This window comes from Corapipo altera, unplaced genomic scaffold, assembly GCF_003945725.1.
Source record: "Corapipo altera isolate COAL_440 unplaced genomic scaffold, ASM394572v1 64, whole genome shotgun sequence".
NCBI classification, from domain to species: domain Eukaryota; kingdom Metazoa; phylum Chordata; class Aves; order Passeriformes; family Pipridae; genus Corapipo; species Corapipo altera.
In genome coordinates, this window is record NW_020884893.1 from 11,726,974 (window position 1) to 11,754,166 (window position 27,193).

The following is a 27,193-nucleotide window of genomic DNA, read 5'->3' on the forward strand; positions in this document are numbered from 1 at the left end:
CTCTCACACAGACACAGACACAGACACAGACCCGCTGCCAAGGGAAGAGGCCTCTGAGAGTGCCAGTTCCAGGAATGCTTTTGATCCAGTGGGAATCATTAGGGAGAAACCCTGGCTCTAAATTGAGCTGCTCTCTTGCCTTGCCACTTTGGGAAATGAATTTGTACTCGGAAAAACTCAGGCTGGGAGAGCTCTTGGGAAGCCATCCAATGCATTTCCCTACCCCAAATTGGTCCTGACAGGTTTTTTTTTATCTAACCTTTCCTTTAAAATCTCCAGATGGCTCAATACAGTCTCCTTCAGGGCTATATTCATTTTACTAGCAGATATTGTTTTATTATTAATATTCAACTTAAATTTCCCTTGCTGCAATCTGCTCCTACCCCATGCCAATAGAGAGGGAAACTGCCCTCTTATTGCCCAGCATGGCAGGGGGCTTTCCCCCAGGGGTAAAAGCTCCAGATTAGGGTGGACAAGGCTGGTTCTGGCCAAGACCAAGCTGAGTTGCAGAGTTCCTGGGGTGTCCTATCACTTTTGCTGTCCCTGTGCTGCCTGAGGGAGGGTTTGGTGGTACAGGAGTGTACACCCACTGCACCCTGTGCAGGCACCAAACATCGTACCCAGGTGGGAAGGGGAGGTCAGAGGCTGCTGACCCATGAAGGGAGGCAATTATCCAGCTGATGAGGCCATGCAAGTGTTAATTAAAAAGCATGGGAAGCAGAACAGGTCACTGTTTGGTGTCATCCACTTGTGAAATTAGCCTTGTGGTGGCTCACCCAGCCCTCCCCAGGAGACAGAGCAGGGGAATAGCTGCCCACAGTGCCTCTGCTCTTGCTCTCATCTCCTCTGGCTGAGCTCCTGTTTCTGGGTACCTCCTGCATCCTGCACAACGTCTTCTGTTGGATCCTTAGTTTGGAAAAACTTACTGTTCATTCCTGAACTGGTCTGGAGCATAGCTGTGCAGGGGTGAGAGGTGTAACCAAAATAATCAGCTCCTGGCAGTCCAGGTGGAGAAAGAAGCTTCCTAGGCACATGCAGTGGGTGCTCACACAGGGGCACTGATGCACTCAGCCCTCCAGGTCAGGCACCCCTGTGAGCAGGGTCTTGGGTTTGCCCAGCATCCAGATCTGATCAGCAGCAGCAGCTCTGATCTGATCCCCCTCGCTCTCCAGCCAAGGCCAGAAGGGAAAACAGACCTTTCCTCTGGGAAACACCAAGGTTTGGTGCTTCCTGACTGGTGAGCAGGTCTGAAGAGCCTTTTGGCAGCAGGTCAGTGTGGCAAAGCCCTGCCATTCTGCTGGGGAGCTCAGTGCTCAGCATGTGCTTTGTAGCTCTGGGAGATGGGCTTGGCATCTTCTCTGCCAACCCAAGGATATGCCCATGGTGGGAGGATGCCCTGCTAGGAAAGGTCTCCTGTTTCCTGCCCCCATGAACACCTCTCCAAAGCCAGGATGCTGTGCCAGGATCCTCACGGGCACCCTCCTGTGCCCAGCCAGGGCTCACGTTGTGGTGGGGATGGGCAGCAGCACAGCTGAGCATCAAAGAGTCCAACCTGAGCTGCTCCCTGAGAAGTGCAACTTAACCAGTCCCACTTCCCTGCATCTCTGTGTCTCATGGTTGGATTAGCTCATGGCTAATAAGGCACATGAGAGTTTTTCCCGTGGTTTGGGGCGCTCATAATGGTTCTCTCCTGAGTGGATCCTTTGATGTCTTATAAAAGAGTTGATGATGAATCCATTTCCTCAGTTGGGACCTAAGTTTGGCACTCTCTTGCCTACTCAGATGTCTTTTTTCATAAACAATTAGACAATAGAACAACAAAATGGGATTTAGTCTCTCTGAGGATCCTGCCTCGCTCTGAAATCTGGCAGAAAGTGATCCAGTGCTTCAAACATGGGGTTGGACAGCAGAGACAGGCAGAGGCAGACACAACCCCCCCCCCCCCCCAAGTGCAGCAGCTCCCACTGCCTTCCCTTTCACAGCCAGGCTAGTGAGAGTACCCTTAGCTCTGCCCTGTCCTGCCCGTCCAGCACAGCACAGGCCCAAAGGCCAGGGCCAAGGGCTCTTTCTGAAACTGTGCAACACCAGATGTTTTTTTGCAGAGGCCTCAGACACACACGTGCAGCTTGCTGTTATTAGAACTGGCTCTCACTCCCTGCGCACAGGGGAAAAAAATTAAGGCTGTGCTCCGGGTTCATTCTCCACTTTGGCATCCAGTGCTAAACCAGGCAGGCTCGGTCAGCTTTTGTTTGTTTTTGTGGAGTTGCTTATGGACCATCCCTCCTGCAGCATCCCAGTGGAGTGGAACAATTCAATGCACCAGCTGGATGAGAGTTGCTTCATGTGCTGCCAAATGTACCACGTACAAACCACCCCTCAGCACCTCTGGGGTGCAGCCTGACAGGCACACGGCGGCTCAGCAACACCCTGCAGCAGCTTGAACCAAGAGGATGCACTGCTTCATTGCTCAGGCTTCCTCTTGGTTTTCCACTTGGTCTCTCCAGCCTTCCTCCCCCGGCACGGCTCTCTGCTGGATTTTTCTTCTCCTGATAATATTTCTGTACTCACCTCAGACTGAGCCAAAGGCTCCTTTTAACTGAAAAAGGCCATTTGTCTCACTATCTTATCATCTCTGTCTCAGTGTCAGCCCAAGCCTTGATGCCTCCTTCCCCCAACAGCAGGTTTCATTCCTTCATTTCAGATTCCACCCAGCCACCCTTTCTCAGCCATTTCTTGTTTTCCTCCAAGAGTTTCAGAGAAGCATGGCACTCCTTGTTGTGATGCTTCCCTAGCTTGGGGCTGGTCTCTGCCAACCAGGACAAGAGTTCATCAAACCCCTGGTGAGGTCTTGGTGAGATGCCGAGGGTGTCCCTGGGACAGTGGGATGCTCAGCTCAGTCTCTGCCTATACGGCAAAATCTCCTGCTCCCTGGCATGGCCTCAGCGCTGCAGAGCTTCAAGACAACCTCCACTGGGCAGCACTAGGGATGTTACCCCCTCCCAAAATGCCCAGTGCCCTAGGTGGGGCCCTTTTCCCTCTTGACCAACAGCAAAGGCTCCTGTTGTGGTCAGTGGTGCAGAGCCCAGGGAATGCTGTCGTGGTGCTCAGCACCCTCTGTGGTGGGTCACCTGTGGGTGGGGGCATCGGGGGCAGGTCAGCAGGGGTGTCTGCAGCACAGGAGGAGAAGGAGACACAAAACTGCCTCCCAGAGCTACACAGGAGGAAGCGAGCTTGGCTGTGGGAGATCCGGGGATCTGTAAGGAAAGGCAAGGGAATCCCCCTTCTCTCCTGCAACCTGGATCCAAAACCAGAATCTACTGGGGAGGGCTCCAAAACAGCACCGTCTGCCTCTTCTCCATCCCGCAGAACCTCGGTGCTGGGTTCGCTGTGTGATGCTGGATGCACCAGGCTGGTGCCACAAATAATTGACATCTGCCAGTCTCCAGCACCACAGATGAGGTCCCTCCATCCTTTCTCTCGCCTGCGCTCTGGGATGAAGCCGAGCAGGGCTGCGGACTAGGGGAGGACCAGGATCCAGGGGGCTCCGGACCCCGCTGCACCTGCTACCCCGAGGGGGCAAACGCCCGGTACGCTTGGGGAGGTGGGCAGCGGGAGAAGGGGCGGGGAGGGGGCCGGGAGGGGGTGCGAGCCCCTTCCAGCCCCCGCGGGGGTCGGCAGCGCTCCGCCCGCTCTGCTCCGGGGGCTGCAGCACCGCTGGCGGGGGATGGACGGGGGGAGAGGGGGGTCGGGGGGCTTCGCTTTGTCTCCCCGCCCGCGGGGCCGGGGTCGACGGCTGTGGGAGGGCGGGAGGAGGAGCGCGGACCGCCCCCGCCGCCGCCGTACAAAAGGGGACGGGCGGGCGGCGGAGCGGCGTGTGCCGCCGGGCAGGACAGGGACGGGGACAGGGACGGGGACAGGGACAGGGACAGGGACAGGGATAGGGATAGGGATAGGGATAGGGACAGGGACAGGCAAGGCGGGGGACAGGCAGGGCGCAGCGAGAGGCCCTCCAGTCCCCTCCTCAGCGCCGTTCCGACGGGGATCGCGACCGTCCCGTCCCACCTCATCCCGTCCCGTCCCATCCCATCCCGCTCCGCCGCCGGGCCGGGACCATGCGGCGGGCGCGGGCGCTGCGCCGCCGCGGAGCGCTGCTCGCCTGCCTCTCCCTGGGGACGCTGCTGGCCCTCGCCGACGCCAAGGGCTCCTTCTACCCCCCCGCCGCCCCCCTGCCCTACGGCGGCAGGTACAGCCTCTACACGGCCGGCTCCAGCCCGCAGCTCGGCCCCGGCAAGCCCGTGGGCAAGCACAAGTAAGCGACTCCCTGCGCGACCCCCCAGCCGCGGTAGCGCAACCATCCGGCGGGCACCGGGAGCCGCCGGCCCGGGTCTCCCTCGGGCATCCCTTACCGGGCACAGACCGCGGCCACCAGGGCCCGGCCACGCGTCTGGGCTCTGCGAGCAGCATCCTCGGGGACCGGCTGCCGCGGGCACCCACGGTGGGCACCAACCCCCGGCACCAACCATGGGTACCATCTCCCAGGGCTCGCCAGCGGGCATCCCTGGCTGGGCGGGGGTCCCTGGGTACCAGCCGCGGGCATCCCTTGCCCCACACCATCTGCCGGGTGCTGAGCAGGGGCTGGCGGCAGGGCAGCGGTGTCCGTGTGCCTCGGTGCCCCCTCCACCTAGAGGAGGGTCCGGGAGCTCTGTTTAGAGAGAGGGAGCGGGCTGCATGCGGTGGGGACGTGCATGCTGAGGTCCCGTGTGGGACGGCGCTGGGGGAGATGGGGATGGGGATCCCCGTGTGCGGTTTTGGGGTAGGTGCATGTACCTGTTCTGCGTGACATGGGCGCGGGGGGGTGATGTGCGGGAGGGAAGGGTGGCAGTGCACAGAGAGACGTGTGAAAACACATGTTGGTTTGGAGGGAATTTGCCCATTTGCTTGTAAAACAGATGCATACTAAAGTTTAAATATGTTTTCAAGAAACCTGGAAAGCTCAGGCAGTGAGGAATGTGGGCTTTACACATACTATAGACTTTTTCCATTCAATTGCAGAAAAGCTGTTACACTGGGGGCGGGGAGGGGGTGTCGCTTCCCTCTCTGCTTGTTTGCTAAGAGTGGTTTCTGCCGGGCTCCTTTGAAAGGGGGAGGATGTGGTGTTAGGAACAAGCTGAAATGAATAAAGTAACACTCCAGACAAACAATACTGGCAGTGCCAGTGGGAGCTTTCAAAAACCCGTAACATTTTCCAGCTGCTCACTCTAAAAACATCAGGCTGGAGCTGTAAAACTGCTTGCCACAGGTGTGTGAGAGGGGAACGGGGTTCTGAGAGGGAGAGTGAGCCAGAACCACACTAACCCAAGAAGTTGGAGGTGGGCACTCTTTATTAGTAGTGGGTGGTAGATCTGCCTGCTTTGGCTACGAGCTAACTTAGAGACAGTTGGCAGTGTGTTTGTAAGCAGGTCCTGGATTCATAGATAGACTGTGATCCTAAATTTCCACATGAACATGCACACATGATCTCCCTTCCCTCCAGCTGAGAGAAGTGGCTGGCCTTGGCTCTCCTGTGGCCCTGTGTGTGCATGAATGACTCACTTGTAGAGGAGTGGGGAGCAGCACAGGTCCCTGCTCTTGCTCTGGCAGCCTCTGAGGTCTGGGCAGGCTGGGATAGATGTGCTGGTGCTGCTCTTGGGGGAGCAAGGGGGATGTGCTGGGCATGTGGGATCAGGGCATCCCTGCTGAGAGGGAGCAGAGACAGAGACAGGGTGCTGGAGGGAGGATGAGCCTGCTCACACCTTGCTGCTTCACAGAGGGAGCTCCTGCTCCATGTGGGCTGTTGGAGACGGAGGAACCTGCTCAGGGCCTGGGGATGGGGGCACTGGGAGACAGCTCCTCCTGTGTGAACTGGGGTTCCTGTGACTCTAGGCTGCCTGGCCACAGGGTGGATGCAGTCTGAGTCCCCTGGCATCCCCATCACATGGCCTGTGGAGAGCAGCCTCGGGGCTGAGCACAGAAATGAGCTGCAGGGCCTCAGCCCAGCTCTCGTGGGCTTGTCATGATGATGGTCCAGATGATGCTGAGACCTCTGGCAGGTGGAGGTGAGGGAAGGGACTGGGACAGTCAGGTTGGAGCACAAGGGTTCGGGGAGAAGGACTGTGGTGTCTCCAGTGTGAGGGAGTGTGTGTGCCTGAGTGTGTGTGTGTGTGTGCCCAGGGCTGGGTGTGCACAGCCCTCCCCACCCCAGGGGACAGAGGACAGGGGACAGAGCAGCAGGCCTCTGGCTCACCCTGAGTGGGGACAGATCAGTGAAGGAGGGACAAGCAGTGATGGCAAACAGTGAAGACAAAGTACACTCCCTGCCCATCCATACCAAGCCCCCAGCTCACACAGAGCCACGTCCTGCCGCCTCACTGAGCACCTCCTGCAGCTGCAGCTCACGCTGCCCCATCTGCTCCATCCCACTGACCCTGCCCCTCAGCTCTGCCCCACACTCAGTGTCTGTGCCCTCCTCTCCTCCCGCTCTACCGTCTGCCACGTCCCCCTGTCCTTAATCCCTGCCTCACCACACATCCCTGCTGTCTCTGTCCCCATGGACCAAGTCCATCTGCTCCTGCCAGCAGCCCTGCCTTCAGCTGGAACAGCCTTGGCCTCCATCTGTCCCACCAGTTCTCCTGCATCCTTCCCGTGCAGCCTTCCTCCCACCCAGCTTATCCTAAACTCATGGATTTGCTGCTTGGCTCAGGAGAGATCCTATGCTGGAGCTGACTGGTACCTGTGGCACCCCACTGTGGACACCATGGCAGGGGGGAGGAGTCTCTACTCCTTGTACTAACTGTCCTAGAGGTCTGAAGAGGTTTCCAGCCTGATCCATCATGGATCTGGTCCATGTCCCTGCCTCCATGGTAGAGGGACCCATGATGTTGCAGCCCTGCAGTGGCCAGTCTGCATCTCCTCTCTGCCGACTGTAGCATCACACCTGCAACAGAACCCCCTGCCTGCGGGTACTTCTGAGCTGCTTTTCAGTTGGTCCCTGCCCTGGCAGCACTCCAGGAGCTGCAGCAGGACAGACAACCCCTGCCAGGTGCTGCTGGAGCTATTTCTGGGATGCTGCTCCCATAACTACTGCTGCTGCTGATGGGGTTCTGCTTGTCATCCCAGGCTGTCTCACCACCCAGTCCATCTATGCCCAGCTCTGGTGACACCACGAGCACTGATGACAGTGTGGCTGTGACAGCAACCATGCTCCTGCAGCGTGGTGGTGATGCCCCCCCCCAAAACAGGGGGGTCCCTCCAGGTCTTGCCACCTGAACCTCACCAGCAGTGCCAGACCTGCCTGGGGACTGGGAGGGAGAGCTGGGGTGCCACTTCTGCCAGGCAGGAGGTGACAGTGTCTCGCTGTGCTTCCCCCCAGGAGCTACTGTGCCTACGTGGTGCAGCGCAACGTGACGTGCACGCTGCAGGACGGGGCCGAGAGCTACGTCAAGGCCGAGTACCACAAGTGCAGCTGGGGACCCAAGTGCCCGGGGAAAGTGCTGTGAGTATGGGGGGCACTGGGCACGGCTCCCTTCTTCCCCCAGCGTCAGCTCCTGAGGCTCCTGTGCCACCTTTCCGACCATAAAACGCTGCTTTCCACAGGGTAGTGAAACGGGCTGAAAGGCTTTTCCTGGACAAGGCAGTCAATGGCAGGGCAGTGGTGCTGGGAGGAGGCAAGATAGGATTCATCCCTCCTTAGATGTGTCAGGGGAGGTTTAGGTCAGAAATTAGGAAAAAGTTTTCACTCAGAGGGTGATTGGGCACTGGAACAGGCTCCCCAGGGAAGTGGTCACAGCACCAAGCCTGACAGAGTTCAAGAAGTGTTTGGACAATGCTCTCAGGCACATGGTGTGATTTTTGGAGGTGTCCTGTGCAGGAGTTGAAACGATGATCTTTGTAGGTCCCTTCCAACTTAGGATATTCTATGATTCTATGATTCAGAAATAAATCAGGAATTCATGGGAAGTGGGGAGATGCCTGTGCACATGTGCAGGGAAGCATTTTGTCACAGACCTGCAGTTTGGCAGAGTGATGGCAGCTCACTGAGAATCCGAGTGAGAGGAGGAGGGAACAGAGCCTGTGGCTGGGGATGGCTCAGTGCTTCCTGCCCTAGGAAAATATTTACAGAACTCTCTGCCACCTTGTCAGTGCTGGAGGGAAACACTCTACTGTGCCACCACCAGAGCTGCTGCTGGAGCAGTGTGAACACCTGGGCTTTGTGCTTTGTCACCCTCAGCCCCGGCCGGGGATGCTGCTCTGTGTGGAAATGCTGATCTCCTGCATCCTCCCCAGGCCCGAGGAGTGGAGCAGAGCTGAGCATGAAGGAAAACCGGGATGAGAGGGGCTTTGTTGGAGCCTGGTACCCCTCCTGTGGCAGCCAGCTGGGCCTCTCCATGTGCCAGTGGTGCCACAGGCTCTGCATGGAGCCTCTGCCAGCAGAGATGGGCAGTTGGACCCACTTGCTGACTTGTTCTTTCCATCACGACTTTCTGCACAGCCTCAGATGCTGCATCCATAGACCAGAGGGAAACATGGTTTTTCCACGTGCTGGGGCCATCAGCTAATGTTTGTGCAGCTGCAAATAGCACTTCCCCTTGCTGCTGCTCAGAACAGGGGGAGAAAGGTTTGGAGGGTTTGGAGCTCTCTGAGCTCCTCTGCAGAGTCTGGCATGTCACAGAGAAGCTGCCCTGCCTTCTGGATGCCATCCTCCTCCTCGCTTCACCCCCTGACAGTGGCTGGGAGCAGCAGTCTCCTGGGGCACATCCAGGCAGGTTTCCACACACTACAAGACAAGGAAAGACTGTAGAAACTCAGCAGCAACTGTGAAAAGGAATACCAAGAAGAGGAGCTTGTTTTGAAGCTGTCCCATGCCTTTGGGAAATTCATATTGAGAAATCTTGAAGTGAATCAAAGACCAGAGGATTTGGGTTTCCTTTATCCCCTGCCCTGCGGTTCATACGGAGGTGGCTGTATTGCACTGGGAGTTGTGTGGAAGCAGCACTGCCAGAGGCTGCAGCCTGGGCCAGGACACTGAGGATTCAGGCAGGGCTATGGATGCCAGGGAATCCACCCTGTGTGAGCCATGGATAGCTGTGAGTGCCTGCTGCAGCCCCTCTGTGCTGCCGCCTCCTCCAAGACTGTCTGCTGGACGTGCTGGAGAAGAACAAGGGCCTGATTGTGTGTGTTGTTGCAAAACAGCAAACTTCAGGGTTTTCAGGCCCTGCTTAAATTCAGATTGGAAATTTCCAAAAGGCAGGTTCGAAGCACTGATGTTCAGAGGGGGTGAGAAACGTGCCATCTTCAGCCCTGCATGGCTCAGCTGGGCTGGTGGGGAGACACAGGGGCTGGGGAGTCCTGTCTCATCCGTGTCACCTCACAGCAAATTGCCACGGAGGAGCAGGGAGCAGCTGAGTCCTCCAGATGGGCTGATGGGACCCCCTGCAGAGCAAGAGCAGAGAGGGAGGATGTTGGTGTCCCACTGGGCAAGGAGATGGGCTCGCACTTATGGGGGCAGAGATGTTTTAGTGTCCAAATTGGCGATGGAGAAACTTCCCAGGGCATCCCAGCTGGGGCAGGAGGCAGTGTAAGGAGCCATCCCTCTGTGCACACCCCAAAGCATTGGCCCAGGGCCAGCCCAAGCCCCTTTAGGCTTCCCAGCAAATTGTCCTCCACACATAGAGAAAACACCTTTCCAAAGGTATTTCAATGCTCACAGAGGCTTCAGGACACAATTACTAGGAAATTCTGCAGGTCAGTTCAAAGTGCAAAACACTTCCACAAGCTGTCCGCTTCCCTCTTGGAAATGATCTGAGTTTGCAGGGGTTTTGAAATCTCTTCCATCATTTCACCTTGTGGTCTCCTGGGCCAAAGGTTGCCAAACGGTGTGGCATCAGTCAGAGTGATCACCAGCTGGGCCAGGGACTGCAGCAATACACTTACAGCTGCTGTTCTTGACTAACACCAGGTGTCCCAGGTCAGAAACACTCCAACAAAACCCCACTGTAATGCTGTACTGAGCTGTGGTGCAGTAAGAGCTCCTGGAGGAGGTGGGCCATGGTCTGCGGGTGCAGCACAAGGGTCTCAGCCAGGCTTTCCCCTGTGCACAGATCCCCCACACCCAACAGGACTCAGGACCCTGCTCTGCTTTACTGCTTGATGTCGAGGTTGTTCTCTGAACTGTCCTCTCTCTCCCCCCCTCTCCTGGAAAGGTACCGCACGTTCTTCAGACCCAGATACAAGATTGGATACAAGACAGTGACGGAGCTGTCCTGGAGGTGCTGCCCAGGCTTCATGGGAGAAGGGTGCCACGACAGCCCCACCGACCAGCCCGGCCTGCTGCCCCAGCACCCCAGCCCGAAAATGCCTCCTGGGCAAAATATGTTTCCAATGCCCAGACTTCCTCCCTATCCAAAAAGCCATCCTGACCTGTTTCCAGGACCAAAGAAGAATCAGTATGGTGAGATCTCACTCCTGCCTCGCATCTATAGGCCACCACACCACCAGCACACACTCAACCATCCTGGGTCTTTCTGTTCCAGCACAGGGCATGAATTTGGCAAAAATTCAGTGAGTGATGTGCTTTCTGATCAGAGATCTAAGATTTGATTCCTTTGAGGACCACTTGCTTTTTTAATCCTGTCTCCTTCAAAACATGCAGCTTCAAAATTGCCTTTCCTCATTGCTTTAGAGCATTTTTCTATTAATTTTGGGGTTGATTGAGGGTGTCTCAAGACAAAGCTCCCCTGGGCTATTCTCATCACCTGCTGTTTAACTTGGGAGCAGAGGGCTGGATCTCAAGAGGAAAGAGAGTTTCCTGATCAGCTTAAGGAGACATGGAGAGGGTGGGTGGGCTGAGATTTTGCTGAAATGGCAATAAGAGGAAGACAGCCAAGGAGGGGAGTTAAAGGAACACTGGTCCTGACTGTGCCCTCTCTGTTTCTTTCCCCTGCAGGCAGGAAGCTGCCGGGCCTCTTTGGGGACCGCCTGGATCGGCTGGAGGAGGAGGTGAGGCGCCTCTCCCAGTCCTACGACAGCCTGCACACCATGGTGAGCGGGCTGGGGGACCGCCTGCGCCTGGCCATCCAGGAGGACACCACCAAGATGATCGGCTCCCTGATGAACAGCCCGGGCACGCCTGACTCCACAGTCGGCTTCGGCATCATTCCCGACGGGCTGGTGGACGTGGCGGACAAAGCCGACATCGCCACGTACCCTCCCGTGGGGGAGATCCTGACCAAAGTGACCGAGGTGAGCGACGTGCTGAAAACCAAGGCAGATCTGCTGCACGAGGTCCGGGGCATGGTCCTGGACCACGACGGGCACATCAAGCACCTGCTGGAGGCTGCCCGGCCCTCGCCCCTCACCTCCATCGACCTGCTGGAGGAGTACGTGGACACGAGGCTGAGCACTCTGCGCGGGGAGCTGCTCGACGGCTTCGAGAAGAAGCTGGGGAAGATCCAGACCACGTGCGACTTCCGGATCCAAGAGGTGCGGCAGCAGTGCGAGGAGGAGAAAGCTGCCAACCTGCGGCTGCAGCAGACGCTGGATGGGAAGGAGCTGGAGATCAAGAAAGAGATCTCCCAGCTGGAGACCCAGATCCAAGGGCTGACCGTGGTGGAAAGCTGCTGCAGCAACCTGGACTACCTCACTGATCGCATGAACATCCTTGAGAAAGGCCTTCACAGCATCTCCGAGTCCCAGAAGAACTTGCACTCACGGCTGGATGGAGAAATCTCCACTGTCACCCTAGGGAACCTCTTTGAAGGGCGCTTTGAGGACCTGGAAGCCAGGCTCAATGCTACAGAGAGGGAAACGGGGAGCTGCTGCTCTGGGATAGAGGACAGCATGAGAGGCACAGTGGTGGCAGAGGTGGATGGCATGAGGACTGCCTTTGAGGACAAAATACAGACCCTGGAGGACAGGTTCATGACCATTGTGGGGGAGCTGAACAATGTCAGTTCTCCCACGGGAATGGACGGAGCAGTGGTGCCTGTGCTGGAGGGCGAGCTCGCCAGCATGAGGAAACGGACAGACGAGACACTGGAGGTGCTCCAGAATCGCCTTGTCACGCTGGAGAGCACTTGTTCCCTGGGCTGCACCTCCGCCTCCAAAGACGTGGAGACCTTCCGGACGGAGATCGAAGACTGCCAGAACAAGAACCAGGACCTGCTCCTGCGGATGGACAGCAACTACGACCTCCTGCGCAAGCTGAACGCCACCATCCTGGAGATCCAGCGGCGAATCGAGGAGGAAGCGTCGGGGGCTTTGCAAGGGGAGATCACCTTGCTAAAGATCAACCTGAACACTGTGAGCAAGTCTCTGACAGGGCTCAAGGACTCTGTCTCCCAGTACTCGGATACCGTGACACATGTCAACTCCTCGCTGGATGAGCACGAGCGGAGGATCGAGGATGAGGTGCACTCCATCCAGGAGAAAGTCAACGACCAAGGCTCCCAGCTCTTCTTCAGCAACCGGCGTGTCCTGAACCTCAAGGGAGACCTGGAGCGACTCAAAGCCAGGATTGTCAGTGACCTGAGCTCCTGCAAGAACGTGGCCCACGACCTGCAGCAGGAGATCTCTCACTTCGACGAGCGGGTGGCCCGGGTGGAGAGAGCCTGCGGCAGGCTGGGTGTCCTCACAGGGAGCCTGGACGACATCAGGAGGGAACTGGAGAAACACACGGGCAGTCTGTGGGACTACATGGACCACATGAACGGGACACTGGCTGCCCACTCTCAGGAAATAACAGGACTGAAGGACAACCTGCTGGACTGCCAAGCCAAGGTCTCCGAGCTGGCAGAACAGGTCGGGCACTTGGAAGAGAAGGTGGAGGGGAGGCAGCATTAGCCACACTGCCATGTGTGTCTTCCTTCCCCCCCCATGAAGGACAGGATTAACTTATATCACACAGACTCGCTCCAATGTGACAACAGTTCGTGGGATAATTTTTTAAATGAAAAGCTGCTACTTTTTCTTTTTTTTTCCCCTCCATCTTGTTGGCCCCACTTTTCCATAACTCTGCTGTGCCAGTACTCCCCTCCTGCTCGGCAGCTGTCCTGACCCTGGTGCAGCAGTGTCACTGCCTCCTGCCTGGGGGTGCTGCTTTGGCTCCTGGGCTGATGACCCCAGAAGAACAATTCAGGAGGAAGCTGGAAGTGGGAACATTGATTTTTAATTTTATTTTTTGTGGATTTATAATTTCTGGAAGAATACAACCCTGTAGTTATCAGTTGAGGAAGAGTTTCTCTGACCTAAAGACCACCTGCATCTCAATCCAGGGACTGAGCAAAGCCAGGGCTCCTTACGGGGAACAAAACTCACCACAGGAATTGCAAATTTCAAAGAACACACGTATTCACACGTCCCCTCGGGGAACTGGCTTCCCCTCTCCGAGACAGCAGCTCTCCTTGTGTATGGTAAATCCATTTATACTGCTCCCTCCTCCATGCAGATGCACATGCCTTGTGGAGCAGATGAGGGTATGTGTTAGGAAAACACACATATGCATATATATACATATGGTATATGTGTGTGTATATTTTTGAAGAATCCACTGTCATGGTGCTCATCTGATTGCAGAGTTTCCCCCTGCTGCCCCATGTCCCTTGCCATATTCCAAAGAGCCACACTGAGCAGCTAAAACCTGCAGCAGCAGTGTTTGGGGAGAGCCCCACGGTCCCCAGGGCTGCTGTGCTTTGCAATCCCACTTTGCTGGGCTCTCTGGTTACACCTGGGACTGACTTAATGGGTTATGGAAAACGCGTCTTCCCCAAGGGAACGTGTCCGTAGGTCTCTGCAGAGACCAGTCCTGTCCTCTAGCTCTGGTTCTCTCCTGTTTTACTACTTAAACTGTGAACGTGGTTTCCCTCATCTCGTCCAGGGGCAGGAGAATTCCAGCTGCTCCAGGGTGTGAGTGCAGCAGTGTGGGAACAGGAGCCTCCCCCTCACATTCCTCTAGCCCACTAGCCCTGGGACCTGCACCTGTGAGAAGACCTCTGGAGACCTCTCCTCAGCTCAGCCTGGGAATCAAAATCCCAAGTGACTTACTTACCCAGTTTGACTCTGGTTTCCCACAAGCAGGCAGGCTGGAAAGGGTTGTCCATGTTCCTGAGCAGCCCCAGCCTTGCCCTACGGACCTGTCGCACACAGAACCTGCCTCTCCCCGGGAGCCCCCCACGGGCACCCTCCACCAACCAGCAACAGGGTCTTCATGACTAGGATGAGGAGGAAATTAAAGAGCCTCCATCCAAGCAGCTCTGGCACTTTATAGCAGAGGAACATATTTTTCTATCAGCTCAGCGTTTCAGCTCCTGGACTCTTCCAGACCATCCAGCCTTCAGCTCCCACCCAGTGCCTGTCACCCTCACCAGACTGCCCCTGTTCTTTTCCACCAAAATTCCCTCCCTGATCCTCCCTGACCAGCACAAAGCAGCAGCAGCTCCCAGTAGAGATGCATCAGGGCACCTTTTCTCCTCCAGAAAAACTGTGTGAGCTCTCTGGAGCATCATTCCAGGCTGGGGAGGACCACAGGGATCCCTGAGTCCAGTTGGCCACATCGTGTTCCCCTGGTGCAGTAATAAGCTCATTCTCCTGCCAGAGGAGCATGGGCTATCAGCTGTGGAGAAGGGACCTGGCCCCCCACCACTCACCCAGTCCCACCAGGTGCTCACAGCACCAGAATCCACTCTTGCTGCTCTGGGCTTTGCTGATTTGGAGCTATGCTGCAGCTGCTGAGACACTTCTATGGCTGAAGAACAACCCTCGGCTGCTGAACGGCATCCTGCAAAACCTGCTCTTACACAACAAAACCTATATTTTTCCTCAGCCCAAGGAAGGAGTCTTAAGTCAATCCTCAGTACTCAGGGGAGCCCTCACCCCACACAAGCATCCTGCCAGAGCTCCCTTCCCATACCCTCACACCAGGGAAAAAAAGGGCTGCAGCAACCAAAGAGAAAAAAAGCCAAGGGCCAGGCTCCCCCTTCCCCAGCCAGGGCTGGGTTAGAGTGGCTGAGCAGGAACAGCTTCCCGAGCACAGAGGGAGCCAGGATTGGCCTTAATAAAACTAGGACAAGGAAGAAGTCTGACCTTCCAGAAAATGGTGCTATGTTTGGACTATTCCTGACTAGTCACTTGAAGCTATGGACAGTTTATATTTCAGTTCTCAACTATTCATGTTTAAAAAGTGAAAGGAACTTTGTACAAAACTGGGCATTTTTTTTTAATTGCTTGCAGAAGGAGGAAATGGTGCCCATGGGGTTGTCCTTGCATGGGCAGCTTTCCAAGGCAGTTGATAACTGATACCGTCAAAAGGCTGTGTTCTATTGTTTTTAAAACATTTTACATTTGTTCAGATTTTAAAAGCTGAAGAAGTGTTTGTACTGGAAAGGAAAAAAATAAAGTATTTCTCACTGAGGTTTCCAAAATCAAAATGACTTGTGTGGCTTCCAGAAATGGCAAACTCGGAGATTATTTACACTCACACACAGCAGTCAGGGAAGGACAAGGCAGATGCCAGACTGGAGGCATTACTTATTATTGCTATTAGTCAAAAACACTCAAATACCCAAGATCTTCCATCCACCTTAATGATTTGGTGGGCAGTTTCACTCCACCAGCTACCAAACTGCAGGTAGCTGGACTGTCTGGGAACTCTGATCATACTGGAGGTAGCAATAGCTGTGCCAGAGGCTCATCAATAAATAAAATAGTGACCAACCACCACCTCTAAAAAAGAGCCAGGCTTTAGAGAGGTTACAAACATTAGAAGGGACCCAGCTTACAATAGTTTTAGTTTAGCAACTGGAGGTTTTGTAGAGTCAGAGCTCCCTTTTACTCCCTTTAGCCACCTGAAAAGGGGTGTCATGGCCTCTATTACAAGTGCAAAATGCCTGAGCAGCGAACGGGGGAAGAGGTGCAGCTGGAGCATTCAGTCCTGGCAAAGGACACACAGGAGAGCCCTGGGTCAGGCCTCCACAGGGAATGGGGTTAGAAGAAGGCATCCCAGTCAACATCAGGCAGCACAGGTCTCCAGTAGGAAAAGTGGCTGTACTCTGGGCACGCCAGACCAGCTCTCCCCCTCTGTTCCAGGGGAGGGAAGATGAGCTCCACCAGCTCCGACAGCCGCTCGTACCTGTGGGGGTAAGAAAGAGGTTGCACTGGGGCCATTGGGCATTTGTTTGCTTTTCTACACCCCAAGATGCTCCTCTGGGTTACAGTGAAGTTATCCAAGGATGCTGAGGAATAAGCACATCGCTTACGTTGACTTGTGGTTCTTGGTGAGCTCCTGCATCAGCTCTCCCCTGGGGTTGACCGTGAATATGCGGCTCTCTGGCAGCCCCACTTGCTTGTACGCGTAGACGTCCTGCCCAAGGAAGGCCAGCATGGCATGAGAGCTGCAGGAAGGCACCACCACCCCTCCCCGAGCCCTCCCTCTGCCCCAGGAGAGCCGCTCACATTGCTCCTGTTCCCAAAGGCCGCGTGGAAGGGACATTTTGGGGCAAATAGGTTTTGGATGTCGCTCAGGCAGGCGATCTTGAACACCTCTGGCTTCTTCTCAATCACCTCCCTGCAGCACAAGACCCATGGTCAGAGTGGCATCAGCTGGCCAGGAGTGAGAGCAGCCAGGCTGTTCGGGGCTAAGGGAAGTGATTTGGAAGGCAAGAGAGGTTTTGTGCATCAGGAGTTGCACCACAAAGCTCTAGGGAGGGCAGGCAGCATTCCTGCTGCCTCATACAAAAGGTATCGTGTGCCAAGGAGGGCAGAGCAGTCTGAGGCTGGGACATCCCTCAGCACTGAGCTGGGGAAAGGGGTGCTGCCCCCAGGGACGTGGGAGGTGCAGGAGAGGACACAGTACCTGTGGAAGGCAGAGAAGAGGCTGCTGGGGGCGAGCAGGATGGGGCCCCTGGGGAGGGCACAGCCTTGGTCATTGACCCATTTGAGGTAGCCTTTGGTGACGTGGGCCATGCCTATCGCCCTGGCCGAGCAGTAGAGGAACTTGTAGCCATTCCTAGAGAGAGCACAGGGAGCCCCTCTGAGCCATGTCCAGGGCAGGGCATTCTCCTGCTTCAAGGGGGACAGTACCCAGCCTAAGCCCAAAGCTGTTCACCCCTTCAGCAAGCAAGGTGGTTCCACAAACAATGCAAATGCCTTACCCAGAGACCTGGGCTAAGCCCAGTCCCCACCTGCCTCACACTGGGGGTCCCTGCACCACCCTCCAGGCTCTCCCCAGCAGCCACAGCCACCCAGCTGCACAGCACCCACTGCTGCACAGCACCCACCGCTGCTCAGCACCCACGCACCCAGACAGGACCCCCAGGCAGCACCTCCATCCCACCGGGCTGCCTGGGCATTAGGGGGGCTGTACCCAGCCCTCACAGGCCTCCAGGGCAGGGCAGCTCAGTCGAGGGGGTACCAGGGTGGCTGGAGGCAGCCGAAACGCCAGTCGTGTCCCTGCAGCCCCGGGAGCGTGTCCCTCCCAGGGCCGGGATGAGCCATCCACGGGCCCACAGTGCCTCTCAGTGGCCACAGGGGCCAGGGACTGAACTGGAGGCTCTGCATGGACCCACTGCTAGTGTCACCCTTCAGGGGTCTCATTCCCTGGACTCTGGGAAGCAATCACTGGGCACCCAGAGGGGCACTGGCACCGACCCGGGGCTGGCAGTGCTGGGGACGCCCGTGCCACACACTCCCAGGTGTCACCTTGAGTGGTCTCACCACCACTGCTCAGCTACACCTCCCCAGCAAAGCTTCCACAGACACACTCCTGCCAGGGAAGGCAATGCCAGCATCTGCTCCCAGGGGGCCCCCTGCTTTCACCCCCCAGCACCATGTAGGCAGCAAGCAGTCATCACTGACAGCAGGTAAGGAGGCCATTCTGGCCAGCATCAGTGAGCCCTGGCTCTCACTCCATCAGTTTCCCACTTCCCCTCGGCCTCAGTTGATCCAATACCTACAGGTGGATTTTGTGGAAGAGTTTAACAATCCCATGATGAGTCCAGTCTTTACCCAGATGAGGCAAGATGTGCCCCAGAGCATCCGACCTAGAAGGAAAGGACACCAGGTTAGTGTGATCCAACCTGGTGAGTATCCATCCCCAGCACCGTGGGGTTTGTGGTCTCTCCTGCCTGCCTATGCAAGCCCTTAAAGGACACTTTCCCGTAACAGGGGAAAACATGGATTTTGGGGTGGCCTCTTACTTGGTGATGGTGCCGTCGATGTCCGAGATCACCACCTTGTCATCCCAGTTCCACAGGTAGATGGTGGCCTCGCAGCGACACGTGCCCTGGTACTGAGTTGTCACACTGAATGCCACCTCGTTGGGGCCATCCTGCAGATTCAACCTTTCCTGTGGCAGAGAGGCAGCAAAAGTGTTACAGCAGCACCAATTCACACCAGACCAAGGCTTGCCAGAGGCCAGACTGCCACCCAGCCAGCTCAGGGACCCCAAGCCTGTACAGGGCGGCCAACCAGGGCAAGATACTTGGAGGTCAGGAGTAGAGAAATCTCTGTTTAAGGTTGTCTCACCCCTACACACACACAGGCAGTGAAGGCAGAGGAGTAAATACATACGATCTGTTCGGAGGAGAGCCGCAGGGATTTCTTGTAGGTTGGCAGAGGTTTCTGAGCAGGGGCCTCTATTGCCAACATGTGCCCAGAGTGCAGGGTCTCATAATCACTGGATGAGCCTTCTTCCTCCTGCCTACACAAAGAAGGGAAGAGCTTGGCTGGACTGGGATCGGCTGGAGTCTTAACAGAGCTTTTTGCCCCCTTATATTAGATAAATTTGGGAATAACTGGTCACTTAGGAGAAGAGATAAGGAGCATGCAGACTTCTGAAGGTGACCTGGGAGGGAGGCACTCACCTCTGCTGAGCAGAGTCAGGCTGCAGCATCCCCTCGTTGGCTTTCCCTGGCTTTGGCTGATTCTGCAGGCAGAGAAGGGTGTGCTGGTTTTGGCTGGGGCAGAGTTAATTTTCTTAACAGTGGCTGGTTCGGGGCTGTGTTCTGGATTTGTGCTGAACAGTGTTGATAACAGAGATGTTTCTGTTATTGCTGAGCAGTGCTTACACAGAGCCAAGAGCAGGAACAGGGGCTGCTTTGCTTTTCTTCCACTTGGAGCAGTGATGCCAGAAGAGAGGCAGCAATGCTCCCCCTGCCTCCACGCGGACACTGCCCATGGCAGAGGAAGCACAGCCTGGTGCTGTGGTGGGGCAGGGAGACCAGCAAGCACACGTGGTACCTCGGGACCTGGCACGAGGGGCACGTGGCAGGATGGATTACAAGGTCCATGTTACTGCATCACCAGGTGTTGTTCTGCTGCTCAGGTATTAACAGACCCAAGGGGACAGGAGCAACCTTCAGAAGTCACCTTGTCAGGTCCTGGATGTCCTCATATTCAGCCCCAGGCCATCCCCAGGACCCTGCTGCTCCCCTACCCCCACCTCTGCCAGTCAGCAGAATGATGCCTGTGCCCTGGGGACATGGTTGCCACAAACACACCTCCTCTGCTGGGAATTCTTTCCTCCTCCAGAACCACCACCTTCTGCCTTTCTTGGGCATCTTCTCCTTCACCAGGTCATCAATGATGCTCTGTGAACATGGCAGAACATGGGATAAAGTCAGTTCTCAGCCCATAGAGGCTCAGCCCAGGATTCTCAGGCCCTGCTGAAAATCATGGCCAGAAAATGTGTCATAACACTGACCTCAGGAATGCTCCTTTGGAAAGCCTGCATGGAAAGGACCATGGGAGCAGCCACTGCCCAGTTGTAATACCTGGAAAACCAAGAGGGGTGGGCACATCACCACTCCTGGAGGGAGAGCTCTTTACAGATCACCAACCTGCAGCACAGCCAGCTCCCCTCCCACAACTACTGCAGTACAATCATGCTCTGGGACAGAGTCACACTGCTACAGGAGGGTTTCTGTAGGGGCAAAGGGACCACACTGGCCATCGTGGGATGAAGCAGCAGGAAGAGCAGGCCACTCACTTGTTGTTGATGAGTATCACCAGGTTCGGGTCATTGACAAGCCTTGGATTCTCAACAAACTGCTGGTAGGAAACCATGTGCTCCAGGAACTTCTCTGGTGGGATAGAGGCTATGTCATGCCACCAGTGGGTATAATGGATTTTGGGGCTGCAGGTTCCCCCTCCCCTCTCACCTACCGTGAGAGATCTGCTTGCTGCCCCTCAGGCCCCCGCACAGCGACAGGGCGACCGCGGGCACGGGGTCACAGTCTGGGGGGGTGTCAGCAGGCAAGCTGGGTGGCAACTGGACACACACAGGGTTGCTGGGGTCTGTCACAGGCCTCATACTCTGCTCTGTGCTTCTTCTTTTGCTGGTAGTGACATCAGACAATAGTTTTAAACACACCTCCATCCTTTGTGCCAAGGGAATTGCTCAAGAAGGTCTGAGCTTGGCCAGCTGGGGCAACTCATACCTCCTGGGGAAACAGAGGGCCACCTCCTGCTCATCCAGGTTGGAGAGGTCTTCCAGATAAATGTCACTGGGACCCAAGTGAGGACTTCTTTTGATGGATCCTCAATGCACAGACAGGAGAGAGAGAGCTTAGCTGAATCACCTTTCCAACCATCCCAACATCTATCAAGAGAGTAACAGTGTTTTCCTCCATCATATCCAGGTATCACACAAACAGGGCAGCCATTTTCCTACTGCAAAAGCTGCCTTAAATCAATAGCAACAGAAGTACCTTAAGACACCTGCACTGGCATAATCCTTAAATACACCGTAAAGGGGAGGAACATAAATGCTTCCCTGAGATTTTCCCCTTGACTTAGTGTATTCAGGATAAAGACACAAGTCAGGCCAGGTGGTGCCAGACACTTCAAGTTAAGGTATTGCCTGTATTGCTGAGAAATCTTCTAAGCAAGCACAGGGATGGACTTCAGGGAACATAAGGCAAGAAAGCCTTCCTGGGAGCTGGGTGGTCGCTGAAAGCTGGAAACTTGAGAGATGAGTCTTCAAAGCAAAAGAGCTGGTTGCACACACAGAGGGCAAAGCAAAGCAAACAGCACACCTGCAATGCCCAGGGCAGTCATGAGAGAGTTACAGTGAATGAATAACCCAGGCCCTCATCCGAGACAGGCACCTGCAGGCTCAAACACCACTTCCAGCTGCACCAGCCACCCTCTCACCTTGGCTCTTCTGCCTCTCCCGCTGGTGCTCAGGGCACTCTGAGCCTGCCCGCCTTCGAGCAGTGGTTCCTTCAAAGGGCTCCACAACCATCTGAACCTCTGGCACAACACTCCCATCTTCCTCCTGGTTCTCTTGTGGGACTGAGGAGGCCCCCAACAACCTTTCTGCCCCCCCAGCACTGGGGATGCTGTTCCCATCCTGGGGTACAAGTGTTGTCTCAATAACAGATACAGCCGAGGAACAGGGTATGTCCTGAGGTCCTGCTGGACTTGGATTCCCTTCCAGACTTTCAGAGGTAGCAGCAAGAGGGGTTGCTTCATCCACTGGGACCAATGCTGCAGAGATGGAGGTTCTTGCAGTAGCAATGGTCTTCGAGGGCTTGGCTGGTTCAACTTGTTCCAATTTATTCACCTTAAGGAAAGCAGAAGAACAGGTTTGAGGATGGGAAGTTGCCCAGAGCATGAGGCAGAGGGGGACAACTCCCCGAAGGCTGCCTGGCCACAGACTCCTCTGCTTTCTGCAGGGACTCACCTGAGGGAGCATTCCCCAGGTCCACTGTATGTGGGATTCAGCCCCTGGAGAAAAACTGTCTTGTGATCTGATCTCCAGTTCAGAATCACTTTTGGGAGAAGATAGATGGCTCAGCATGAAGCTGCAAGAAGAGAAAGTGATATGGGACCGTACCAATACCACAGCCCCATGCTCTCCTATCAGCACAGGGATATTTAGGACCAAGAACCCTGTAAGGCTGGTTTCCCATAAAGTCAGTTCTGCTCCATAAGACTGTCACTCACAAAGGATCAGGGCCTATGGAAGCTGAGGCCCAAGGAAGCAAAGTGCTATGCCAGCAGCTGTCCAGAGCAGCTCAGGAGCAGAGAGCCCTGGGCATGCAGGTTTCTCACATCTGTGACCGTGACCACAAGTGTCCCTCATGGCCTCTGAACTTTCCTCCAGTCACACCATATCAGGCCAGGAAAACCCTCCTCTCCTGATACCTTCAAGTCCTTTTCCTGTACTAGCCATGAGGCCTGTCCCCTGCTTTCACCAGAGCTGAGCAGAACACCTTGGCTCTGTCCATTACCTGTCCGCAGGGGCCAGCTCCCCGTCGGAGTGCGGGTGCATCTCTGGGGACTGCAACAACAGGGTTTCTTCTTCGAGGGCACCAGTGAAAGATGAACACCCTGCACCACTGCAAAGGAGGAAAAGGGTCAGTTGTGCTACTCTCAGGCACCTCTCCAGAAAGCTGGCAATACAGTTTCACCATTCCCACTGGCTTCCTACTCCGGAACAGGCTGGGCTCCCCTTGGAAACACTTTCCTCCTGTTCCAATACTGCTGGGCTTCACCAAGAGAACCCATGGGCTTGACCCACCCTGCCCAGACCAAGCAGCTCACCCTGGGGCTGGCAGCTTGCACAGCTCCTCCATAGGCATCTCGCCTTTGGTCTCATCAGAGCTTTCAGACTCTGAGTCCAACACCTCCTTCCTCTTGGCCTTTCTCCTGCGTCGCCTCCTCTTGCGCTGGGTCACTTCAGCGCTGGTGGCCTCCTGCCCGTGAGATGGCTGGACAGAATCCTTCAGGCTCTGCTCCGTGGGGATGGGGGACGTGCAGAGGCAGAAGGGGATGCTGTCCTGCAACAGGGATGGGGAAGAGCCCATCAGCTCCCTCCAGCATGCTCCTTTCCAGCCTGGAAGCTCCTTGCTCCTGCCTATGGAACATACTCCACCAGCACAACCAACGCCATTGAGCCTGCAGCTCAAGGGCTGTTTTGTGGCCTGGCCTAAAAGGAAAGGGTTTGTCCATAAAACTTGTAAATAAAAGAAGGGCGACCCAGCCACAGGCTAAAGACATCTCTAACATGGGCAAGGAGAGACAGGCAGGAGATGGCACCACGAGACCAGAATAATAAAGGCTGCCAATGGGAGTCAGCCCTCTCCTGCTCCCAAACCCAGCCCAAGCTAGCAGTGACCACGAGTCAGGCTGGGAGAAGAGCTGCCAAGATTTCTGGAAGCCACAACTAGTCTCATCCCACTTCCCAATGGAGTGGGCAGCCTGCCACAGCATCTGTCTCATTCTCATCCCTGTTATAAGATCCCCCAAAAGGCCAAGTTCCAAGATATCTGCCATGCCCACTGATGGAGATCAGTCTGGGATGCAGATATGTGGTCTAGTACTCCCTCAGGGTGCTCCACTGCCTAGGTCCTCCACACTGGTTGAAAGGTCCTTTGAATAGGAACCTTTCCAGACACAGAAAACATCAGAAGGGACAATGGAGTCACTCTGGAAGAGCAGCATTCCAAACCTGGTCATTCCACCTCAACTCTGCACTTCCACACAGCAGAACACAGACCTGCAGCACCTCTGCATCACCAACCTCATTCTCCTCTGACTCCTGGACAAAGAAGGCCTCTCCATTGTCTCCCAGCTTCATGTGCAGATCCACAGGCTCCCCGTTGATTTCAATGTCAACCTAACAAGAGGCAGAAGCAGCTTGTCCATCCAAACCCACTCATCCGCTGGAGTGCAGGGGCACTTCCCCAGGGAGGGGCTAGGTTGGAGTTGCTTGTAGGGCTGACAGCCACGCAGCCTTTGAGGCAAGGGACCACTTCCAGATTTCCTGGGAAGCATAGTCATTCCTAGAAGAGGATGGGTTCCATTAAGGGGCATCACCTCAAAATCTTGGCAAGCACTCCTCTCAGCAGGGCTCCCATTCCCCTCAAACAAAGTTTTTCCACAACCCAAGGGTTATAGAAGATACTGGGTCTGGAGACACCAGAGAGGAAGCACAGCCCCACGGAAAGGAACCACTTACCACCTTCTCCCTGGAGCGCAGCACTCCCAGTTTCCCGAAGCGCACGTGGAATGGGGAGCACTTGAAGGAGTTATCGGGCTGCCTCACCACCACCACATCGATGCAGCCTGTCAGGGTGGCAGGGTTCAGGTCCTGGTACAGCTCCTTCACCGTGACAAAGACGGACTCAGCCAGGTGCCCCATGTAGTTCATGGTCTGAGACTGCAAGGGAGAGACAGCAATACACTCAGGGAGGGGAAGAGAACTCCAGCAGTAAACATTTACTCAGTGAGAGTCATGTCATGGCTGCAAACACAGCCCCATCATGGGCACAGGTAAGCCTCTAGGGAAACTAAGGCAAACACCTGAAGGGCCAGGGCCTTCAGCCAGGGCCTCTGTGAGCACCAGAAAACAGGACAGAAGCTAGAGCAGAGCATCCAGCTTGGAGAAGAGATGCCTTTGCCATTGGGATGCGCCATCACATCTGTCCCTTGGAAGGGCACATACAGCTCACAGCAACACTGTGCAATCAAGCTGTCAACATCCCCCTCAAACAAGAATTTGATTGGCAGGAGACGTCCTGCCCTGCACTGTCCTTAAAAATTCCCAAACAACTCAAGGCAGAGAGGTGGGAAGTTCAAGCTGCTGCATACACCACACACTGCCTTTGAACAAAGTCCAAACCTAACATTTCCCACTCAGAAAGGAAGGCATTGTGGAATTGGCCAGACACGGCCCTTGTTCAAGCCAGAACTCCCCAGTCTCCACATCTTGGCCCCTGCCACCACCATCCATCTTTTCAGGGAATCTCAGCAAAGGGGCCATGCTGCCCGGACGACACCCGGACAGCTCTGCCACAAGGCTACACTCTGAGGTTGTACAGCTCCTGGTTTTCATTAGCAAGAACACGTGGAAGGAAAGCCTTGCCTGCTTCCTGCTCATCCCCTTGCCCACTCACATCCTCCAGCTGTTCACTCCCTGAGTGGAGACAACTCCTCTCCACCATGCTGGAGGCCTGGCTGTAAAGCTGGAGATCCAAATGGTCCATGCTGGGCTCACGGCACAGCCATGCCTCCAGCCACACAAGGTGGCACACATGCTCTCATGCAGTGCCTCTTCCTGCCCAGTTCCACCACTGGTAGCTGCCTCTGGTCAACACGATGAAATTCCTGGATCACAGATCTATGTTGGGGTGCTGGGTCTCGTTCCCAGGCCTGGGGCCAGAGGAGCTCCTTGCTCCATTTGCTCAGCACTCAGCATCAGCAGGACAGTGGTTGTGGTGTCAGCACGTCACACCAGGGACTGGAAACCATGGAGGCTGAGCCCAGCTTCCCCAGCAGCCAGCTCTGCAGCCCACCTTGTCCCAGGCAGAGCAGGAGGGCACAGGATGACCATGGATGAACTAAAGGAAAGCTCTTGTGTTGGCAGCACAGCCAACATGGTGCGTGTCCCCAGGGGCTCTCAGCACAGCCCGCAGTGCACACTCAACCCAGGGCAGCTGGGGAGAGTTGCTTCCTTACCCAAAGGGATGAGGACAAGCATGTGCCACCCGATGAGCCCTCTGCCCCAGCAGGTACCCAGCCTCTCCGATCTGTTTCACACAAGCTCAGCCCTGTCCTGCTCCTAGACATCCCTCCTGGAAGGCCGTCTGTGTGGGCAGATGCGGTTCCTGCTCCATGCTCCGTCCCCCACCTCTCCCTGACAGCTGGGAATATGCCCAAAGCCCAGATCCTCCCCGGGGGATGATGGTAGGGAAGTGCTAGCCAGCTCCCGAAGCTTCGGTGCCTCCATCAGCTCTGCTGTGAGTGGAGCCAGGGTCACAGGGCCACCACTAACCTGCTGAGCCCAGCTTTCCCAGGCATTGCTGCCGGGGCTGGCAGCCCTCCAGCTGCCTTCCCTGTTGTGCTGCAGGGCCTGGCAGCAAACAGGAGAGAGCTCCTCGCTGCACGGGGGGGATTTTTGGAGGAGGAAAATCTGGCTCACCCCAGTGCTCCCAGGGCAGTGCTGATGGCCTCCCCGCTGGGATATACACTGACACAGACCTAAAAAGTACACAGAGAAAATCCTGGGCAGGTAAACCTGCATGGCCCATAGGATTTGGGGTGGGGACTTGGAAATTGGCCCCAGAAACAGCCCCACACTGAGCATCACCATCATGGTGAACACAGGGTGCGAGAGCTCAGCAGCAAAATGTGCCAGAGCCACATCCCCTGTGCGGAGCTGCTGTCCCCCCAGGCCTCAGTGGGCAGCTGCCCCCTTCCCAGGCATCTCCTTGCTGGGGACCACTCAGTATGGCTCTGGTACAGGTTTCACCGAGCTTGACTCCCTGTGGGCCTCCCCCAGGACGGCTGGAGGAAGGCAGGGGATGGAGAGAAGAGGCTTCTCCCCTGCAGGCCTCAGCCCCCCCACGGATGGAGCAGGCCCGTTAGGGAGGTGGAAGGCAAGTTTTACTCTGGAGAGAGATTAAGAGTTGGACAAGAGCAAGAGAAAGGGTTTTCAAGTCACATTCAATAAATAACCCCCTAGAGGAATGGGGCATCTCGAGCCCTCAGCCCCCAGACCAGCAGGACCGCAGCCCTCCAGCACGCAGCCCTTGCGGAGGGGTCAGTCCTGTCCCGCGGAGGCAACAGAGCTCAGCTCCACCTCCATCGCTGAACAGCCTCCCAAAACAAGCCGGGTATTTTGCTGACACCAGCCTGCTCTGCTCCTGGGCCACCCTGCCCACATCCACACTGCCATCCATCCAGCCGGGACCTTCCCCGTTACCCGGGCAGCCGCTGAGCCTCGGCACCCCCTCGGCCCGGGCCGGGCCGAACCCCGGGGCCGCTCCCTGCCGGCAGCACCCACCTTCGGCCCTGCTCTCCCCGCCGCTTCCTTCCTCTCACCTGAGCCAGGGGAGGGCCCGTCTCCCGAACTACCGCAGGCCCCGGGGCGTCCCTCCCGCCGAGCCCATGAGGGCTGCTGGGAGCGCGGAGCGGGATCGGGCAGGCAGCGGGTACCGGGGTGTCCTTCAACAGGCGCGTGTGCTCCGGCAGCCCCGGGCACAGCTGCCCATGGAGACCCCCTGCTCCAGCCCCCCGTCCCGCAGGACACGGCCACCTCCTAACGGGGCATAAAGGGAGGGCTCCTCTGCCCTGTGTCATCTCCAGTGGGGTGGGAAAGGAGAGCGCACTGAAAGGAAAGCAGCAGCTTGAAGCCCCACTGAGGCTCCCTGGATCTCAG

General features: G+C 56.2%; 2 protein-coding genes across 3 annotated transcripts; one reads left to right on the top strand and one right to left on the bottom strand.

Annotated features, from left to right (window-relative positions):
• The first annotated feature begins 4,112 nt into the window (after positions 1 to 4,112).
• EMILIN3 (elastin microfibril interfacer 3) lies at positions 4,113 to 13,027 on the top strand. Its single transcript, XM_027646338.1, has 4 exons — positions 4,113 to 4,309; positions 7,409 to 7,531; positions 10,239 to 10,486; positions 10,982 to 13,027. The coding sequence occupies exons 1-4, from the start codon at positions 4,113 to 4,115 to the stop codon at positions 12,874 to 12,876; spliced, it is 2,463 nt and encodes an 820-aa protein (XP_027502139.1). The 3' UTR covers positions 12,877 to 13,027.
• A 2,511-nt stretch (positions 13,028 to 15,538) lies between these two features.
• LPIN3 (lipin 3) lies at positions 15,539 to 26,974 on the bottom strand. 2 transcript variants are annotated; one of them, XM_027646344.1, is made up of 20 exons: positions 26,857 to 26,974; positions 23,993 to 24,193; positions 23,555 to 23,650; positions 22,576 to 22,811; positions 22,263 to 22,370; positions 21,713 to 21,833; positions 21,181 to 21,592; positions 20,466 to 20,565; positions 20,191 to 20,363; positions 20,015 to 20,108; positions 19,730 to 19,799; positions 19,527 to 19,616; positions 18,891 to 18,952; positions 18,598 to 18,727; positions 18,225 to 18,373; positions 17,982 to 18,068; positions 16,883 to 17,035; positions 16,483 to 16,594; positions 16,287 to 16,390; positions 15,539 to 16,159 (listed from the first exon to the last, which is right to left on the bottom strand). In XM_027646344.1, exons 2-20 carry the CDS (start codon positions 24,182 to 24,184, stop codon positions 16,015 to 16,017), a joined length of 2,634 nt encoding a protein of 877 aa, XP_027502145.1. In that variant the 5' UTR covers positions 24,185 to 24,193; positions 26,857 to 26,974; the 3' UTR covers positions 15,539 to 16,014. The 2 variants fall into 2 exon arrangements, with proteins under 2 accessions (XP_027502145.1, XP_027502146.1); XM_027646345.1 differs by lacking the exons at positions 16,287 to 16,390; positions 16,483 to 16,594.
• Between the last annotated feature and the right edge of the window lie 219 nt (positions 26,975 to 27,193).